This window comes from Pagrus major, chromosome 20 (genome assembly GCF_040436345.1).
Source record: "Pagrus major chromosome 20, Pma_NU_1.0".
In the NCBI taxonomy this organism is placed as follows: Eukaryota; Metazoa; Chordata; class Actinopteri; order Spariformes; family Sparidae; genus Pagrus; species Pagrus major.
In genome coordinates this window covers 20,518,151-20,538,630 of record NC_133234.1, presented here as the reverse complement: position 1 = coordinate 20,538,630, position 20,480 = coordinate 20,518,151, and the positions used below count along the sequence as shown (strand labels likewise).

At 40.4% G+C, this 20,480-nt stretch overlaps 2 protein-coding genes across 3 annotated transcripts; one reads left to right on the top strand and one right to left on the bottom strand.

Annotated features, from left to right (window-relative positions):
• Nucleotides 1-5,668: 5,668 nt before the first annotated feature.
• On the bottom strand, nt 5,669-9,035 carry arl3b (ADP ribosylation factor like GTPase 3b). Its single transcript, XM_073489242.1, has 6 exons — nt 8,993-9,035; nt 8,335-8,478; nt 8,088-8,204; nt 7,946-7,996; nt 6,796-6,981; nt 5,669-6,710 (listed from the first exon to the last, which is right to left on the bottom strand). The coding sequence occupies exons 1-6, from the start codon at nt 8,993-8,995 to the stop codon at nt 6,663-6,665; spliced, it is 549 nt and encodes a 182-aa protein (XP_073345343.1). The 5' UTR covers nt 8,996-9,035; the 3' UTR covers nt 5,669-6,662.
• A 457-nt stretch (nt 9,036-9,492) lies between these two features.
• On the top strand, nt 9,493-19,210 carry sfxn2 (sideroflexin 2). 2 transcript variants are annotated; one of them, XM_073489240.1, is made up of 12 exons: nt 9,493-9,971; nt 13,292-13,530; nt 13,617-13,787; nt 13,867-13,965; nt 14,173-14,248; nt 15,553-15,638; nt 16,937-16,997; nt 17,093-17,159; nt 17,241-17,290; nt 17,370-17,419; nt 17,517-17,564; nt 18,427-19,210. In XM_073489240.1, the coding sequence occupies exons 2-12, from the start codon at nt 13,376-13,378 to the stop codon at nt 18,524-18,526; spliced, it is 963 nt and encodes a 320-aa protein (XP_073345341.1). In that variant the 5' UTR covers nt 9,493-9,971; nt 13,292-13,375; the 3' UTR covers nt 18,527-19,210. The 2 variants fall into 2 exon arrangements, with proteins under 2 accessions (XP_073345341.1, XP_073345342.1); XM_073489241.1 differs by lacking the exons at nt 9,493-9,971; nt 17,370-17,419; nt 17,517-17,564 and having other exon boundaries at nt 13,295-13,530; nt 18,427-18,908.
• Nucleotides 19,211-20,480: the final 1,270 nt, after the last annotated feature.

Sequence of the window (20,480 nt, the reverse complement as noted above, 5' to 3'; positions counted from 1 at the left end):
CAGGGATGATCCACGTGTGTGTTTGAGGGAGTGAACTGGGAACGGAGATAAAAAAAAGAAAAAACAATTTTAGGAGAAAAAAAATAATTGTTTGTTTATAAAGACTTGAAATCTGCTGACAAAGTGAAGGTATGAGGTCATGTGGTATGATCGAAAGCTCCAGAACAGGGAGATAAAGGACGTAATCGTTTTGGGAAATATGCTTTTCAGATGAGAATATTGATCCCAGTCTTGTGTTTGTCGGGTAAATATGAAAAAAGAACCAGGTGGTGTTTAGCTTAGCTTAGCACAAAGACTGGAAACAGGGGAAAGAGCTAGCCAAACAACAAAATCTGCCTACGAGCACATAACCTTTCATAAAACCACTATGCGTCCTTTCTACAGTCCGCTTTTTGCAGAAATTTAACAAATGGGAGATAACATGGCTAGTAACAAGGCTAGCTGTTTCCCACTACTTCCACTATTTATGCTAAGCTAGGCTAACTGGCTCTACCCTTGTATTTAGTGGACAAACATGAGAGTGGTATCAGTCTTTTCATCTGACGCTCAGCAAGAAAGTAAATTATTCCTTCACTGGGGTTTTTGCGATTAGCTGAAATTAGCATATAGACTGCAAACAGCTAGCTTGAACACAAGGTAACAAAATCTGCCTACCAACATTTACCAGTTATTATTATCAGTTATTTCATGAGTTTTTGTGCCGAAACACAACCAGACCTTATAAAATCTAAAACTGAAATGTAAAGTTGAAAGTTACCGTGTTTTTCAGATACATACCAACATTTATCCTGGTGACTGGGTTGCATGAGATTGTTTTTTGGTTAATTGTTTTCAAGGATAGTAATTACCTCACAGTCTCAATCTCAAAGCCTTAACATGGATTCAATGTGCTTTAAAAGGGAAATCTGAGCGTATACTCTTCTATTACATCTCCATCTGCTGATGAAGATCATGTGATATGACTGAGAGCACCAAACCAGCTGCTTAAATGAACCTCATGGAGAGATTTTGTCACCTATAGTTTCCAAAGTCAAAAGAATGAACTTTAAAGGTTTTCGTTGAAGTTTGTCACTTTGAGTTTCTAAACGCCTTGGCTTTCCCTCTAACGCCAATCGGTGGTTAACATACACGTAAAAACAAACATTTTAATCATATTGCTTCTTCTCGCTCCACCCTCGTCTCGTACTCCCACCTCTTTCCTCTCTCTCTCGAGCTGGTGGAGGCAGAGGTCTGATGTGCTGCCTTTTTTTCTCACGTCAGCAAACCTCAGCAGAGACACAGGCAGCCAAGAGCTGTGGGGTCGGAGGTGCAGCATAAATTACAGCGCTGCTTTTCTATCTTTCACTCTCTGACACACACACACACTCACACACACAAACACTGCCGCCCTTTCTCTTCTGACACACACACATTTTCTCACACTTGCGCACACAGCTGCTGCACAGCTGTCTGACCCATGAGGAGAGAGAAAGGCAGTAATTTGGTCGCCCAACATCTCTGATATGTATCTCTGACACACACCAACACACTGTCTGGCCCCTTTAAATTACACACACACACACACACACACACACACACACACACACACTGTGAGGGGAAAGGCTTTCATCCACTAATGAAACAACCACAGGACTTTATGCTCTCTCATTTACAGGTTTTTAAAAAAACACGCAGATAAAACACCACAGAGACCACTAAAAAAGGAAACTGACTCTTTGGTATATTTCTTAAAGCGTAGCGTGCACACTTAAAGAAATTTAATTATCCTCAATGCTCTTTATGGGAGCAGTATTTTCCACATTTTTGTAAAAAATGCTTGTGCTTGCTGAGACTCACAACAGAAGACGGATACCACTTTTATATCTGGTTAATATAAGGCTAGAGCAGCTGGTTAGCTTGGCTTAGCTTAGCACAAAGTCTGGGAACAGGGGGAAACAGCTAGCCTGACTCTGCATGATGTATTTTTGCAGGCTAACCCAGAAGTTAGCATCGCTAAAGTCGGCCTGTAAAGAAGGACTACTGAGTTGATGAAAAAGCTAACTGCTTTTCAGGTTTTAGGACTCATTCCTGACCAGTTGTCAGGCAAGTGGAGACTCCAGGAAGTTGCTGCTCCCAGCCCCCGTAATAAAAGGTTTTTAAACTGTGGTTTTAGCACCAGATTACCAGGCTGTTACGTGTTAATCAGTAAGTTTAAGAGGTCAGCTCCAGATCCAGGCTAGCTCTACCCTGTTTGCAGTCTTTATGCAAAGCTAAGCTAACCGGCTGCTAGCTCTAGCTTCATATGTAGTGTACAGGGCCTATTAATCCTCTCATTGAACTCTCACCAGAAAGCTAATAAGCATATTTCCCAAAAACGTCTCAGTGTACCTCAGAGGGCGTATCGTAATGTCTTTTCCATGGTGGTTTGTGAGAACATAAGAGGCAGAGATGAGGAACAATACCAGCACATTCTGTCTGTGTGAGAGGAGAGGAAGAGCGGACAATGAGAATCTTTGTGAGAGCAGAAGAAGAAGAGGCTGTTTGCAAGTCTCTGAGGCCCTCTGAATCCGTCACGTACAATGTTACGCAGAGTAAAACACACAACATACTGTTCCTACAGCAGGAACACACTGTTAGATATATATCACCAGCTAATGTGACTGTCCTGACTGTGGTCCGGAGCTCAGTAACAACCCTGCTGGTGACAAAGACGACTTCCTCCGACTCATGCTGTCACGCTTTGAGATTAAGATTTCAGCTGTGAAACAAAGGATGACAGGACAAAGAGTGGAGAGCAAGCGATTACATGTGGTCTGTAATAAAGTAGGTTTTTAATCGTGTAGTTATAAACACAGGTTTTACAAAGTATCTGATATTTAAAGTCACCTAATAAGTCATAGTAAAATTGTTTTGTCTTTTTAATATGAACACATATTTTGTGAATTATTGTGTTTTCTAAAATGTTGTTGTGTTTTCTCATATGTCCTTGTGTTTTTACCCTCAGGGCCACCGTACATGTGACTACAGTTGGCTCTCGTTGATCTCAGGAAGCAGAAACCGATAAGCGGAGCTACATTTAAGGGAGTATTTCTATTTTGTTGTTGCTTTAAACACACGTTGGTTGAGACCAGAGGCCGACAGGGATGTGATGTTCTGGCAGCTTTGCCTGAATAAGCAATAAATGGATCGGAGCCGACTCCTAACTGGGCAGGAAGGTAATCAGACCACCACTCACGAGGGGCTCTCACTGTCCAACCGAACAAATCTGTGATAAAAAGCCAAAAGCAGCACAGATCTGAATCCAGTCTGAGCTGGATCGTGCCTCCATGGGAATTACACAGAGCATCAAATTAACCAAAGGACTGGACATCAGATCTCTGGGATGACTGCGTAAAGATGGAGGCAGTGAAGTATTCAGATGTTTCACGCAAGTAAAGAAACCAACACCACAACTTAAAAGTCCTGTTACAGATCGTACTTATTGCTTAAGTATTGCCATCTAGAGTGTTATACATCATAGCGTCCAAGGTCCTGAAATATCTTTTTTTTTTGTTTATGGTAACGCTTTACAATACTTAAAGGAACAGTTCACCCAATCATGAAAAGTCAGTCCCCATCTCCTTCAGTTGTTTCTGAGAATGCTGCAGCGCTGTTTTGCTGTGAAGCCCCAGAAAACTTCTCCCGACTTTGCATCATCGTGGGGGTGAGTAGATAATGAGTGAATTTCTCTATCTAGGTGAACTGTTCCTTTAATTAATGCACGACTAATGCATGACTCATCCTGATTGTATGCATGGTTTATGGCCCATTCATTAGGTTATACATTAAGTCCTGAAATAAACTTTTATGTAAGAGGAATTCAGCTGATTTGGTAGCATATCAATGAAGTAACTGTGAATTAACATTCCCGAAGTGAACTAACTGCACAAAGTCATACTGACATCATCATTAGTAAAGCATTACATAAGTATACGATTTGTACCTTTATAGTAAAGTGTTGCTATTGTTATTTTTTCTCAGTCCCATCAGGACAAGCTACAACTCTAACATGACACCCCTCTAACATGCAGGCAGCAGGTATGCAGGTGGTCTCATGTGTACCTGCAGCCCTCTCTGCCCTGGAGGGGGGGATTAGGTTTGTGCATTCCAGATAGTCTGTTCAGCTTCCCCTGCTCAGCCTCTTACCCAACCAGGTGGACACAGCACCACCTGCCTGAAACCGCTGCCTGCTAGAACAAACCAGATCAGATTTGAGATTGAGTAAACTGCAGCTGTTATTCTGGTACAACCCACACCGAGAGATATCGCTTTTACCTACAATCCATGACTCAGAGGTGAACATGCTATCACTCATCAAGCTATTAATCCTGTCTGAGGCTGTTTAATGTTTAATCTTATCCGTTTTGTAATAGTTTTCTTGATTTTTCACCTCTTCACCTAAATTTTGTTGAGTTTTCAGGGCAGTTAAAACAGAACAGCACATCAGCACTGTCAATAATAATGCTATTTATAGTCAAAATCAAGGGTTTAATTGAGACTGACAACTATATATCTACCTTTTAATTTGTTTCCAACAGCTGAGCTGCATAAAAAATATTCCTAAGTGTTAAAACAGTTGTTGTTAATTTTATTCTTGGCTTTTTAATATCCCAAATTAATCTAGAGATCATCTAGTCTGAGGCTATCTTCACTGATGAAGTCAAACTCTTAAACTGTACCGGTCAGTGTTTTTCAAGCTTTTTGACCCTTTAATATGAAGTGTTGTGTCCTCGCTTCACAGGCTGAACGTCATTTTCCTTCTCAGAAAATTGTATTTGAATCATTTTAGGTGTCTGAAGAGGAAAAAAACTGTACAATTGATCTTGAGGGTTCATCATTAACATCAAAAATAGTCCAATTTAGCCACTTAGAATATATTACTAGAAAAAAAGCACAAACTAGATAAAATTCAGAACAATAAGAAAAAACTGTGCTGCAAATTTATGTTTTATTGACTTCCCTTAAAATCATTGCACCCCGATATATCATGTTGGCATTGGCGTATATGTGCCAATATGAGGCTTATTTTAATTTTAGAGATTGAAATGCAGAAAAAGATGCTGAGGATAACTCATAACTAATCGAGACGTTTAAGACAGTGAAGTTTATCATTAAACTGTAAAATATCATGACTCTGTTACATATTTGATAGCCACATTTGAATGATCGGTGCAAAAAGATGTGCGCTTAGTGGCCAATATATCAAAATATATCGATATCAGGATGTTTTATTTCATTTCTAGTCATTTATGAGGCAAAAGTCAAAAATGGACCTTTAAGTTTTTTATCTTTTCTGAGATAGTTTGTCACGAAGACAATGTGCTCTTCGTTGAGTTGGTGCGTTTGAATTATTGTGTCGAAATAATAAGTCAAGCTGCCGTATTGGTCTCATCACTTTGACTTTGACAGAGCTCTTCAGAAGAGCTTTGTTTTCACACTGGAGTCGATGCTTTGTATAATTCAATAGAGCTGCTGTCTCCCATAAGGGCTTCTCCACCACCACCACATGCTCGGTTGGTGTCACGAACAGCTGACTCCACCTGCTACGGGTGTGTGCCCGCAAGAGTTTGATAGGATTACCCTGTCCCTGTGTGATCTGAGCGAACCTAAAGCCAGAAGGACACTCAATTCGACAATTTCTTGATTTTAACTTTTTATTCACATACAGTACCTTCAGTTCTGGACAGATTACATTCAAGAATATCAAAAGGAAATGCCTTAAGGGGTGAACTCCCTCACTAACCCAAAGAGCACAGAGAAATGCATTGGGACGTACAGTACGTATACCTCTATTAAAAATCTGCCAGCATATATCAGATATGCAAACATTATAGACTACAGAGTACAGCAGCAGCGTGACTTATACTCTATAACATGCGCATAACGTAACATATGAACACAGGGCCGAGCTATTTACATTTGATCCAAAAAAATGTAGTTTCTCTTCACCTTTTAATTCCATCTGTTTTTATACATATTAACATGTACATTATTATTCTTTAGTGGGGAGAGTCGGATCCTCCAACATCCTTGGAATCACACACACACACACACACACACCACACCAGCTGTTGTTCTAAAGCACTCTACACTCTACTTCACCATAAATAAAACAATTACAAAAATATACCTCACTTCAAACAGAAACCATAGCAGGAAAAGCGCTTACAGCCACTGTGGAATGATAAAAAAAAACAAAAAAAAAAACACATATGAAACTGTAAGAATGAGACGGAGAAAAAGAGTTTAAAGAACGAGCTGGAATTCCAATAAAAGACAGCAGTTTAATGGGAATGTTTGAGGCTGTGACGGGCCGAGGACGGTAGCTGCTGGGATTGGCTGGGGCGGTGATGGTGACGTGGGTAGTCCGGGGTGGAGGGGTTGATTTCCTGGCATGGGTTCCCTTTGAAGTCGAACCTCCCTCCTCTTCGTAGAGGGCCGACGTAGAAAGATGTGTTGAGATTAGTAAAACTCAGCGAAACAGAAACGCGGGGGGGTTAAAAACTCCAAGTCCATGTTGGATTAGTAGTGTGTTTACATTCACAGGTATATCCCATCGTATTAAGGCTCAGGAGGGTGCAATGTGTGTCAGTGTATGTGTGCTGCTGCTCATCCTCCTGAGTAGTAGAAGACTAGAAGCCGAGCTATTTCTTCTTGGAGTTGACGCTCTTGCAGACCCAATTCATGCCCTCCTGGAAGAGTATTTAAGACAACAGAGATGGTGAGAAGAAAGAAAGGCAGGTGAAAACGAAGAAAACGCTCGGTTGGTACTCTCACCTGAATCCCCTCACCAGTGAGGGCGGAGCAGGACTGGATCTGCCACATGCGATCCCGGATGGTGTGCAGATTGAGACCCTCGGCGATCTCGGAGGCCGGGGCGGCCGTCAGAAGGTCCTGCTTGTTCGCAAAGATCAGCACAGGGACGCCGCTCAACTTCTCTTCATCCAACAACTCAGCAAGCTCCTGCAACACACAAACATCTGTTCATTAAACATCAAAACACACACACAAATGCTGTCACAGAAGAGACTCAAGTGCTTCATGGTCATAAAAAACTGAGCTGTAAACCCGAGACTGGGACTCTTGTGATTGTTAAAGGTCCAGTTTGGAGGATTTATTGGCATCTAGTGGTGAGGCTGCAGATCGCAACAAACAAAATACCCCTCATCTCACGCTCTTTTAAACAAGCTACTTTGTTGAATCAGCTGCTCTAGTTGCTTGTGAGGTTCACTGACTTGCCATACAAACATCAGTTTGATTTGAGCATCCATGTTTTTCCAAGTAGATGCGCTGGGACTCACTTACATTGGGAGTCGGTAATACCAACTTGGAAATATTGATTGCAATGGGTTGCAGCATTAAAGCGCAAAAACACTGTCCCTCTCTGGAGCTGCTGTTTGGTTTGTCTGTTCTGGGCTACCGTAGAAACATGGCGGTGCAACATGAGGGACTCTGTGGAAGAGGACACACTCCCTCTGTAGATATAAGAGGCTCACTATGAGGTAACCACAGTAAATTGATTAATGACTTCAGTGAAGTGAAACTGAAAACTTTAATGCAAATTTAATAATTATAAAGCTTCTTTTTCAGCATTATTATTAAGTTTTCATATCGGTGACTATTGGACATGATCTGCCGATGAAATCAGCACTATGTGAAACAGTATATTAAAAGTTAAACAATTAGTCAATCAATGGACATTTATGTTGCACCAATTTTGATAATCAAAAATGCGAAAGAGAAAAAGGAAATCACTGGTTCCAACTTCTCAAAAGCGATTATTTCTGGTTTTCAGGGTGTTTTGGGGTCAGTCGAACAAAACAAGTCAGTATTATAAGACGCCTTTCAAGTTTTTGTGACATTTTGAGGAGCATATGATTAATCAAGAAAATAAGTGACACACTGACACAAAACATAGTGTACATACCTGACCCGTTTCCTCAAATCTCTTCCTGTCAGCGCTGTCAATGACATAAATCTGAAACAACATGGAGGTTCTCCTTGTTAGCATGTGCAGCAGTGACTTCATCAAACGATTAATGGATCAATCTTTTCTGTGCTCCGCTCACCAGCACATCTGTGTTTTCAAAGTAGTTTCTCCAGTACGGCCTGATCTTCCTCTGGCCTCCAATGTCCCAAACGTTCAGTTTAAAACCCTGAGACTGGACGCTCTTGATGTTGAATCCCTGGAGTAAACACAAAACATCAAATGGGTTAAATAAAGGCAAGAAGAAAATAAAATCCAAAACTGCAAAAGGAGCGAGGCAGCCCATCCTTGTTGTGTCATGTCTGTGTGTCTGAAACTCTCCTCCGTACCTGTGTGGGGGTGATGTGGCTGATGTCCTCAGATGCCAGCTGCTTTAGCAGCGTGGTCTTCCCTCCGTTGTCCAGACCCAGCAGCAGTATCCTCACCTCCTGGTCTGGTGTGCTCTTTAGCTTACGCAGGATAGACAGCAATCCCTGCAACAAACAGTCAGAGAGATCAGCCGTGTGATGGTAAACGTTACTTTGTCAGGGGGACAGGGGGAGCACTGCTGCAGCTGGCCACCATTGTGGAAAAGCATCTCCTTCCTTCCATCCACTCCTCACTTACAGGCCGTGGAAGTGCATTTTGATGATGATGAGCGAGCTCTCTCCTAACGGTACCGATATAATAAGACAAAAAGAGGTCCTGCTGCGAGTATTTTGTCACGTCGTCTTTGTTTTTCTTTAGTTGCTGCCACGCAGGGCTAGTTAACGCAACGCAAATGGGGGCTAAACGCAGCTAACGTGCTAAGCTAATCTCCCCAGATAACTGAACGAAGCAACAAGGCAGATTTTGCAGTTGGATGTTTTTTTTTCTCGGCAAGTTAGACAGCGGCAGCCATTAAAAGCACATCTGTATCCACGAGGGCGCTACTTAATGCGAACATTTCCACGTTTTGAGTTTGAAGTTTACATTTAATAGCTAATTATTACGATAAATTAAACTCACCATCTTGTTGCCTTCTCTCCTGGAGACGCCGCCGAGGGTTACTAAGGGGAGTGACGTCAGACGCACAGCTACGCACCAAACTCCGAGCACAAACCTAATGCTGCCTTCAGGACCAAGATTCAGAACGCGAACATTTACAAATTCTTACTAGAAAAACTACAATGGGAAGCCAACTAAAGTCGGAGATTCTTATTTAAACTCGGAATGCATTTGTAGAGGACCATATTTGTGAATAAAAAATAATAGATACGTTTTCAAGAATAAAAGTGCCATAAAGTAAAACGTATAATGCCATCTGTTCTCTCATGTGTCGTTTGCCTTCTTTATTTCGTTTATATATGAGACGCAGCTGCACTGCCAAGGGTTTAATTATGTGTACACTTACTAAAGATACTATACAAGATGTTGTTCCGGTCAGCCAAGTTTTTTGTTGACATATGCGTTGTGCACCGAAATCGCAACTAGGAAATCCCTACCTCCGATAGTCACATGAACGCAGCATACATAAGAATGGGGAACGACTTTAGCTTAGCTAGTTAGCTGCCTGTTAGCTTGTTACACGTTTCAAATGTAGTCCAAGAGTGGCTCAACATGTTTTATCTTGTGGATGGTTCTTGCCCAGAGACTTTACAATAAGTTCCCACACACCAATTCTCCTCGAGAGGCAGAACAAACCCGTCATATAGAGGTAATTAGCTTGCTGATTAGCATAACAGTTAGCTTAAGTTAAGGTTGAGTTAGACGTAAACTTAAGCGTTAGCTAAACCCAGCCCGCATCTCAAACTTGTCCTTTTATTGTTTTCATTTTATACATTCAAAAATAATAAAGCGTCAGGTTTGGTTTTCGCCGGTTTTTACGTCGGGAGCTGCCCCAGTTTGTGATTGGAGGACGTCACGCCACGTGTCTCTACTATGCCACAGGAGCATATTTGATTACCTGACAGGTCGCTCTGTTGGGCGGCTGAGGGATCTCTGAAAGGTATGTATCATGTTTTTAACACTTTGGATTGCAGCCCGCGTGTCGATGCTTCTGCTCGGTGTTTGTTTCCTCTTTCTGTGCTGTTTGCAGAAGTCAAACACAGCTGGTAACTCGAGCACTGAGTTGCATCACTCCGAGCTCCGACTGACATTGCACTGTTTTCTCAGCAGTTTGGTTCGGTGGGCTGAACACAAGAGCCCACTCTGCCCTCACATCCAAGTTTGTGTCTCTGTCAGAGGAGCTGTGTTTATAATTTCACTCATTTTCTGCACGCAGAAGCTTAAAGCAGCTGAGATCCTCGTGTTAACTTCAGGTCATAGTCATCCAGATGCTGCTCTGAGCTGCAGATCCAGTTTGTCAAGCCTCAGGTGGAGCTTCTCCCAGGACTTCCAGTCATTATCCATTTTCAGGCCCTGCTCATGTCTTTTCTAACCTGTGTCTGAACTCTGCCTTACCTTACCTGTAAGGCTGCAACTAACCATTGTTGTCAGGATTATTAATAGATGAATCAAGTTAATACAAACTGTGCAGTAGGTAAACTCGCTTGCCAAGTCCCACCGACAACCTCAAATAGTCGACTAGTTTATTGATTAATCGTACAGTGAAAAACTGCCATTCACAGTTTCCTGAGCTCACTGTGAAAGGAAAAAACTGGAAATCCTCACATTTAAGAAGCTTAAACCAAAGAATGTTAGCCATTTTTTGCTTGAAGCAGTTAGTCAAAATAGCTGCCGATGTCAATGGATTAATCAACTAATACGCAGATATTCAGTTAACTGTCATATGAGATGAAGAAATGCAGCACATATTCCACATTTAGGAGCTGAAACCAGCAATTTTGCAGCTGCAATCTTGGGTTTTTCACTACTTTTACACATTTTATAAACTAAACGATTGATCAGAAAGTATTCAACAGGTTAATCCATCATAAAAATAGGCCACCTTTAATTATCTGTTGCATTTTTGTCATTTGTCCTACAATTACACACAGTATATCTTTACATTACTGCTTTAAAGTCCCGGTTTTCCTGCAGGGATCAACAGTTTCATCCTATGAAGCCAGTTCCAGTGTTTGTGATATGTCAGGGTATGTAGGATGTTAAGCTTTCCCCACAAGGTTCTGCAGGCCTTCACTCTACTTTAAACAAACCAGAAACAATCCAGTTCCAGCCAGATTGAGCACTGACACACTCTTCTCCTCATGTGCCCTTTTACTTATGAAAGATTAAACCATGTAGGGCAGGTTTACCTACAGTAAATAATTAGTAATGTAATGATGAAGATGCACAGAGGGATGCTTGGATCGTTTGGGCTGAAGTCAGCAGCTTCTGGTTCCTCCGATTGGTTTATATGAAGCAAAATGCTGAAAGTGCGAAAACCTCAAATGACAACCTGTGGTATAATTTACCAGGATGTGGTCAATGATTTCTAGAGAAAGTTTGGCCCTTGAGAATTTTTAGAGAGGAGCAAGAGTTTGTGTTTGTTCAGGGCTGTGTGGGGTTTGAACCCAAGGGCACACGTTGGCAGACAGCGAGAGAAGCAGCTTGGGAAGAGGCCGAAAAACTGCAACCCTGTGTGCAATAGTGTTGTCACGATACAATACTGTAGAGAAATGTCGATATTCAACACCATTTTCGATACCGCAGGGAAAAATCGAGTGCATACATTTTTAGATTTTTATTTAAAGAGAAATACAACGAGGCTTGTGTGTTGTGTCTTGAGCACAACTGCCTTTAAGTTAGTTTGCCTCTGGACGAGTTGGGGCGATGTTGGCACTACAGCGGCGCATGTGTGAACTCGTCAGAGAGCAGAGGGGAAAAAATGCAGCTCGTATTGGTGCAAAAACAGTAAACTGTTTAGATATTCAGAATGAATATGTGTTGATATTTTTGACAACACTGGTGAGGAACATAGATGGCTGAGTGAACTGTTACCCACCTGACTTTACAGGGTTCAATAGCGACATGACTGCATATAATGGTTTTCATTATTATTATTATATTCTTGATTGTTTTATCTAAAAAACGTCAAAAGAAAAAGGTAAATAATGCCTCAGAGCCCAAATTCTTCTTTGTTTTGACCAACAAAAACCCAAAGATTCTTCACTGACAATCTTTTAAGACAAAGAAAAGCACTCAATATTTAATATTTAAGAGGCTTGAACCAGAGATTGTTTGGCATCGTTGCTTAAAAATGGCTCAAACGATTAATGTTGTGAAACCTTACAGCTCTAGGTAACTCGTGCCATCAGGTTCTGTGGTGCCAGAAGTTTGAATAAGTTACCTTAAGGGCTTATTTATGCTTTCTTGATTCATGGATAAAAAATTATATTAATAGAATGTCAGAAAATAATGAAAAATGTTCATACTGCTCGTAAAACTTGGGGCCGAATGAATTTCTGGGGGCAGATAACGAAATAAGGGAGTTATAGATTCTGATATCAATGGTGGTTTAAAACAGTCAACTAAATAACTACATTTCAGGAGCACCGGTGCGACCGATGACAATGTTTAGTTGCACTTGACAGATTTTCGGGCGCATGTGCAACCAAAGTAGTCGCACCGTGCAGCCCTGAGCAGTCCGATACACATGACAATGAAAAGCATCAAATCGTCACTTTGGAGAAGCTGGAACCAGATAATGACTGGTTAATCATTTTTGTTATATCTCAATGCCAATGAAATATCTGTTGATTCATTAATAAATAATCAGCTAACTGTTGCAGATCTAGTTGCCTTTGCACTTTACAAAAAGCGCACATACAAGTACTCTAACCACCACAGCTTTATCAGAAGAAAGACAAATAATGGCTTAATGGGAAACTTGATGTCAAAACTGGTGTTGTGTTTCAAAACGGTCCCATTTATAATTTCTTAACCCACAAGATGACAAATCCAGTCTAAAACACAAAGATATCCAGGTTGCGATAATATAAAACAGAAAAGCAACAAATCCTCATAGCAACTATAATAGAAAAATTACTTGAGATGATTAATTGACTCTCAAAATAGTTAAATTAGTTACATTTTCTGTTGGATGAACTGACACAAACCTGTGGGAATGAGAGTTCAAAGGTAGATCAGTCTGACCCTCTCTGACCCACTGAACTGAGAAAATCTGTTAATGTTAATCAGTTCAGACCAGGCCGGGCTGGTTTGACAACAAACATGATAAAGGTTGTGTTGAACTGACAAGAAACACGCGTGTAATTCATGCTTTAACTATCAGTAAATGTCTTTGCTCGAGCCGGGTCAGTTGGTTATCATTTCTTTATTTTAAATATTTTCAGCTGATTTTATCATTATTCCTGTTTTCCTCAGGTTTCCACTGCAGCTGCAGAGTGAACGTCCGCGCACTTGAACTTTTTTAATGCATTAAGTTGGGACTGCTTTTTACAAACCACCATGGCTTTGAGCTCGTTCGACATCGACGCACCGCGATGGGATCAGACGACGTTTATGGGCCGACTGAAACACTTCTTCAACATCACAGACTGTCGGACGGCGCTCTTACCTGACTCGCGTCTGGATGAGGCCAAAGCTTTAGTAGAAAGCTGCAGGTAAGAAGACGGACACTGGAACTGATTGTAAGCTGAGAAAAAAGCTTTGTTGGTGTGTTCAATATGTGTGTTTTGGTGTTGTGCAGGGCAGGATCCCTCCCTCCCGGCACCACAGAGGAGCAGCTCCACTACGCCAAGAAGCTGTACGACTCGGCCTTCCACCCAGACACGGGAGACCGCATGAACCTCATCGGCCGCATGTCCTTCCAGGTCCCCGGAGGCATGGCCATCACCGGCTGCATGCTGCAGTTCTACAGGTACCGAAGAGCAAACAGAGCGAGCTGCGTTTGAGCCACACAGGAAGCTTTTAGAGGTTTCATAACTGTCTGTTTGTAGGACAGTTCCTGCTGTGGTGTTCTGGCAGTGGGTGAATCAGTCCTTCAACGCTCTGGTCAACTACACAAACCGTAACGCTGCCTCCCCCATCACTCCCAAGTAAGAATCTAGAATACATTAAAGCTTTCAGTGGAAGTCTATAATCCTGCTGTATTGTGACCTCCGCATCAGCTTTTAAAACTCGCTGCTTTTCTCTCACATTAATGCAAAAGTCTCGTCTTTCTGAACGATGCAAAGCTTTAACAGATTGAAGCCGTCAATATTGCCCATTCCACGTCTAAAAGAGTCTTTTACCGTCTCTCTCAGGCAGATCGGAGTCGCCTACATTACAGCAACCAGCACAGCGCTGGCGACAGCAGTGGGACTCAACCTCTACACAAAGGTACAAACACACACAGACTGTTATATGTTCATCACTGACTGTTGCCTGAGAGCTTTTTGTGTTGGTAATGAGTGCTGAATTTGTTTCCAAAGTCATCTGGATAATCTGAAAAGATTAATCAGTCAGGCGTGTTTCAAGCATCTCATGTTCGCAGCACGAGTAGAGCAACCTTTAAAACATTACCTGGACCAAATGAATTGTGTGTGTTTTCTTACCAGGAGATGGGGTTACAGACTACTTGTTCATTTAGATATCATACAATAGATATAATGTGTGATTATTATCTCCTCCACACTCTCAGGATGTGGCCGTTGCTACGACCTGAAATCATTCATGTAAATATTTACTGGTTTATTAGAGATTATCGACAGTTAAACTAGGACTAAAAACTACTAGAAGTACTCAAATACTGTGGCAAATATTGTACTTTTTACTCAAGTACATTTATTTAATAAGTTTAGTAACTTTGCAGATTTAAAGTAGTATTACAAGATATATAATTAACAGATAAATGATGGTGTATTAAGGTTGAGGTAAAATGTTATTGATCCTGGAGAAATTCAAAAGCAGCCCAGCTGTATATAAAGTAGTTTAAATGAGGTAATAATATAAAGTAAGAAATATTTATCTTTTCCATAACAAGCTGTTCTGTTCAACTGTTTGAAGCTAGAAAGGTGGCAGGGTCCGCCACATATAACATAAAAAGTGTGTTGTCCTTTTAAGGTCAGTTTGTTTATGTAGTTTGTTTAAGCATGAAAAAGTCAGTCAGTGAAGATTTTTCTCGTCTGACTAAAACTACATAGTGCACCTTTAATTTGGCTCCACATTTTGATGCTAAAACTTTGTACTTTTACTCGAGTAAAGTTTTGAAAACTAACGTTCTTGTCACAGAGTATTTTTACTGTGTATATTGTATGGATATATAGATGTTTTACTCCTCTGTTCACAAACTTGAGTGGAATCTGTAAAAAAATTAAAGTACTTGGATTACTGTTGTGATTGTCTAGTATAAGTGTTTTAAAAGTTAAAAGTCACTAGTAGAGCTTTCCTCAGGAAGTCAAAATGTCTGATAACTTTAACAATCTTATGTTAACAAGCCACCACCATCAGTACCAGTGTCCGGTAACTGATTAGACAACGTGTGTTTTCACAGATATGACACGCTGTTAAAAAGGTCTGTTTGGGAGTGATAGCAGTCTCTAATCGAGTGTTTTAAACTTAAGTGATGGGCTGTCTATTTATTCAAATTTGAATCACTGGTTGCATCTTTAAAAGCCTTTTTGTGTCTTCGTGTTCTCCTGCAGAAAGCTCCTCCTCTCGTCGCTCGCTGGGTCCCGTTTGCAGCCGTGGCATCAGCCAACTGTGTTAACATTCCTATGATGAGGCAACAGTGAGTCCTGCTGTGTTACTGTTTTCATTCCTAATACATGTATGTGTGGGCGAGTGTGTCGTGCTATTGTGCAGACTTTAGTGGTCATGTTTGCTGAAATCATACTCAAAAAGGGATGAGAAGTCAAGTTTATTTCTAGAGCACATTTAAACACAGTTAAAGTTGACCAAGAGCAATAAAACACAAGTATAAAGTAAAAAAAACACGGGATAAAATAACAAGGGAAAAAATTGTAAGGAAGTGATTCATGCTTCCTTGTCAGGGCTGTAATCTCGGAGTACCGTTGATGTGTGGAGGCCAGATTTGAATACAACATCTCAAAAAAAGAATAAAATAAAGAAAAGATTTAAAAAATTTGCAATGCTAGCACACAGCTCTGGGGATTGCAGTTATTTTAGATATAGTTTTAATCACATTTATAGTTATAGTCAAGTGTTAGTCAATGAAAAGTCCGACATTATACTCAACAAAGACTTACAGATAAGTCAGCTAACTCACCGCGACATTAATAGCAGGGCGGAACGACTTCAGCTGTCTTTTCAGGTTGTGTGCTTTCTTCACACTTAATCTGTAGCCGCGGGGCGTCTCTCTGTCTCCCTTTACTGCACTGTCTTTTCCTTTTTGTAGAATTAAAAATAAAGTGTATCCTCAGATCCAGTCTTTTTTTGCCGACCAAAGCCATCATGTTGTCGTCATTAACTCGCTGTCGGTTTGGGAGAGCATCACCTGGGGACTCGTCTCGACTCGTGGGAACGCTTCAATCGATGACACCGATGTGTTGATTTTATTTTGACAGACTAGACTGTGTTAATTATCAAAGATGTATTTTTAGCTCGTCGTCTTGTCTTAGTGATGAAAAAAGGGTGTTGACGAACATTTTCATCATAGTTTTTATTAACAAAATTAACACTTATGTCAAATACATGTTATATCTCAACAACTGTCGGAAGCAGATGATATGAGGAGGGACACCATCGCCTGTACAACACAGGCTGCTGCTATCCACCATCAAAAAAGTTGTTTATTGTTGTTTATACTGGAAAATCAGACTTTAAAGTTAATGAACGCAGCACTCTGCAGTCGGCCTTGTGAAGGATTTCTTTCTCTTTACTTTAATGAAGTTGTTTTTTGCTGAACGGCTCTTTTTAGTTTTGTTTGGAGCAATTAAACTTCACCCTGGAAACGTCAAGATTCTCACAGAGAACAGGTTGTTTACAGCTAAGTGGATTAAGGGGAAAACCACAATAATTTACATTCTGTTTCGCTTCACATTCACTTTGTCTTTCATGTTTTCTCAGGGAAATTCTGAATGGCATCGCTGTGACAGACGAAAACGGCAACAAGCTGGGTCAATCTACGGTCAGCACTCCAGACACACTATTAAAATAAATAGCACAATAGCTTTCCTTTACTGTTTATAAATGATCTTAACTCGTGTTTCATCTCTCCTGTAGAAAGCGGCAGCAAAAGGCATCACTCAGGTGGTCGTCTCTCGGATCACCATGGCTGCACCAGGAATGAGTATGTAAATTTATACCGAGTCAGTTCTTCAAGTTATCCTCTTCTTCTCTTAATGTCTTTTTTTTTCTTCTCTTCCATCAGTCATCCTCCCCATCATCATGCAGAGGCTGGAAAAATACAAGTTCATGCAGGTCAGACCTTTTCCTTCATTACCAACCACCAACATGAAAGTGCGCATCTGTTCTCAAGCTTTGTCTTGTCTTCTCACAGAGAATCACGTTTCTCCACGGACCTATTCAAGTGATGCTGGTGGGAGGATTGTAAGTAGAGAGCGTCGCAGAGATTTCAATGTTCTGCTGAGCGTTTCATCGTGGGAAAAAACCAACTTGTGCTCATTTTGTTCTTTCGTTTTTACAGTTTGATCTTCATGGTGCCTGCTGCCTGCTCCCTTTTCCCTCAGAGATGGTAACGCACCTGTTTCAATTGTAGACTTAAAAGAGTTAGATCTGTACTCCATTAACACTTTTGGGCTCGTGATGGACAGTTTTATAATCCAAATTGATGCAGCAGAACCAGAGACAAATGTTCATTTCACACATTGTCCTTCCTTGTGGAAACCTGGGGCCCTATTACAGAAAATAACCCTAACTGCTTATCCTATAAGATTTAAAGATGGGTAAAATCATAACTTTCTATTACAGAAGCAATTCCTTATCTCATGGCTGTGATCAATGTTAGCTAAAATCAGTGTTAGCTTCTCCAACAGCTATCGTTTGAGTAGCCTTTCATCATATTTAATTGTTCATATAGTCCCTTATTTTCATTGTCATTGCCACACAGACATAACAACAGTAGTGCTGCCATTTTTCAGACAGGGTCTACGCCATCCTAACTAGGAAATTCTTCACGTTGTTCAGTAGTAGGTAAATTCCTGTCATAACATAGGAGATAGGAATGTAGTTAGGAAACATGTTTCTATAATACCAAAAATTTCACCCTCAACAGAGTTAAGATTAGGATATCAGACTTGAAAGTTCTAAAATGAGACCTGGTTGCCTACATTACCCACAATCCAACTCTACTACTGACAAAAGTACACATTTAAAGGTTGTAGAAAATGTTCTTGTCCACCATTATAGATTACGTTCCTGTTTGTGGACACAGTCTCTCCAGCTCATTAGTGTTTCCCACCATCTGTTTAGTCTGAAGCATTCTGCATAAGCAAACAAACCAGCATTAGCTTGTTTAATCAAACAAAGTACACTCTGACCATGTTCTTCTTTTCTTTCTCTTTTCCTTCTCTATAATCTCTCTCCCTCTCTAACAGCTCTATGGCTGTGTCCAAGCTGGAGCCCGAGCTGCGAGACTCCATCAAATCTCAGTACGGAGACGCTATACAACGTGTCTACTTCAACAAAGGCCTCTGAGAGGGCTGATTATCTGTTCGACTCACAAGCCTAAATACATTTTTGGTTACGCAATGTGTCTTCTTATGCTAATCATTAGTCATAACAACACGCTCTTATGCCTTCGTCATCTTCAGATCAGTGCTTATCGGTGGGTGGTTGATCAATCGTGTCGCTTTTTAAATGTAATTCTGTTTCTTTGGGTTCCTGTTTTCTTGCGTTTAAACAGATTAAAGGGGCACCGTGTACTCCTGTTGAGAAACCAAATGATCTCATCTCAGGAACAGATAAAAACTCTTGCTAGTTTGTCCTTCATGTAGCTGTTTTCATTGGCTGTTGTTTGTCTCAGTGTTGGAAAACGCTCTTAAAGTGTCTGCCAAACTTCCCTTACAATCTGTGCCTTCTCCGAAGTAGCAGGAGCAACAACACTGCTGGATTATCTTCTCTTTCCTTTAAACCAATATTGGATTTACTGTGAAACCATAAAGTACTTCTCTGCATGGGTTAACATTGAGTGTGGTGTGGATGTTGTGCGATAAAGATGGGGGATACTGCCCTCTTCTGCCAGAACAGAGGTAGATGAATTAACGACTTGTTACAATGACTTATCTGAGATTTACTGGTTGCATCATGTTACTGTGTAAACTCAGACTTGTGCCACAAATCCTCAGTATAAGCTCGAATAAAACCATACACATATTTGAAGTTCAGTATCCTGCAGTGTTGTTTTTTTTATATCTGTTTGTGATTACATTTATATTTTGGATAAAGAGCACCCAGATACACGGTGGTGAAAAAAGTACTCAGATCCTTAACTTTCCTTTATTTTAAGTGCCAATGCAACAGTTTTGAAAATACCCTGTCGATGTCAGGTAAAAGTGTGTACATTTGCTTAAAAATACTACTTAAATAAAGGGTACAGAGGTATTCTCAGCAATATGTACTTCAAATATCAGAAGTTAAAGCTCTAGTTCAGCTGAGAAGTGGCCTCTTTGACTGATATTCTGTATTCTCTACTGTAAAGTTGGTCTAGTTGAACTAGTATTAAATACTTTACAGTATAGCTTATTTCAGTGGTTCCCAACCTTGGGGTCGGCACCTCCAATGGGTCACCAGATGAACCTGAGGGGCCATGAGATGATTAAAGTGAGAGGAAAGAAGACAAAACAAAAAACTCATAAATGTGGAGATTTCTGTAATCTGTGCTTTTATTTTGAAATATTGGATAATTTTACAAAGGTAGCTAGTGAAACAAAAGCATTTAATGGAAAAAATTCAATTGAAGTACAAGCACCCTTAAAAATTGTACGTGTGAACCAGTAAACATCAAATCCACCTCTGCAGATAGAAAAACAGCCAACACAACATCTTCAGTAACAGCTTTATGTGAGTCACATGGATGACAGTCACAGAAGCAGAAGCAGTAATTTTCCAACACAATTGTCTTCCTGTTTCTACACACACATTGTTTATGAAGAACTGAACTATTGCAGTGATTCAGTTGCACAATTAAGTGGTTGCACTGTAGAAATGTTCAGATGATTTACTTAAGGAAAAGTACCACACTGTGAAAATACTTCACTACAAGGGAATTTTTCAGCTTTGCAAGCAGTTTCCCCCTTGGGGATCAATATAGTATTTCTGATTCTGATTCTGATTTGTGATAATGCATTTTCTTTCTTCTCCTAATGTGTTACTTGGCACCGGAGCCAAAATAGCACATTTGTAAATTAATTTATTTTATATTGTCAATCTGATTTGATAACATTGATTCCAATAATAACAAAATTTTACAGTATTGCTGTAATATATGCTGCATATTGGATCCCATCATCGTCAACCTGTACTACATACATGTAAATATATTTAATATATTATTTACTTTTGATACTTCAGTACATTTAATATCAGATAGGCCTACTTTCAAGACTTTTACTTGAGTATTATTTGTAGAGGTATGGCGGCTGATGTCCAC

Bases quoted from the DNA above. Each gene is read 5' to 3' on its own strand.
- arl3b (XM_073489242.1), bottom strand. The intron at 8,205-8,334 runs GTACGGAGGAGA...TGTTTACTCCAG, and splicing joins GCCACATCACCCCCACACAG to GGATTCAACATCAAGAGCGT. The intron at 6,711-6,795 runs GTGAGAGTACCA...ATACTCTTCCAG, and splicing joins TCACTGGTGAGGGGATTCAG to GAGGGCATGAATTGGGTCTG.
- sfxn2 (XM_073489241.1), top strand. From the start codon at position 13,376: ATGGCTTTGAGCTCGTTCGACATCGACGCACCGCGATGGGATCAGACG. The intron at 13,531-13,616 runs GTAAGAAGACGG...GGTGTTGTGCAG, and splicing joins GCTTTAGTAGAAAGCTGCAG to GGCAGGATCCCTCCCTCCCG. The intron at 13,966-14,172 runs GTAAGAATCTAG...CGTCTCTCTCAG, and splicing joins GCCTCCCCCATCACTCCCAA to GCAGATCGGAGTCGCCTACA.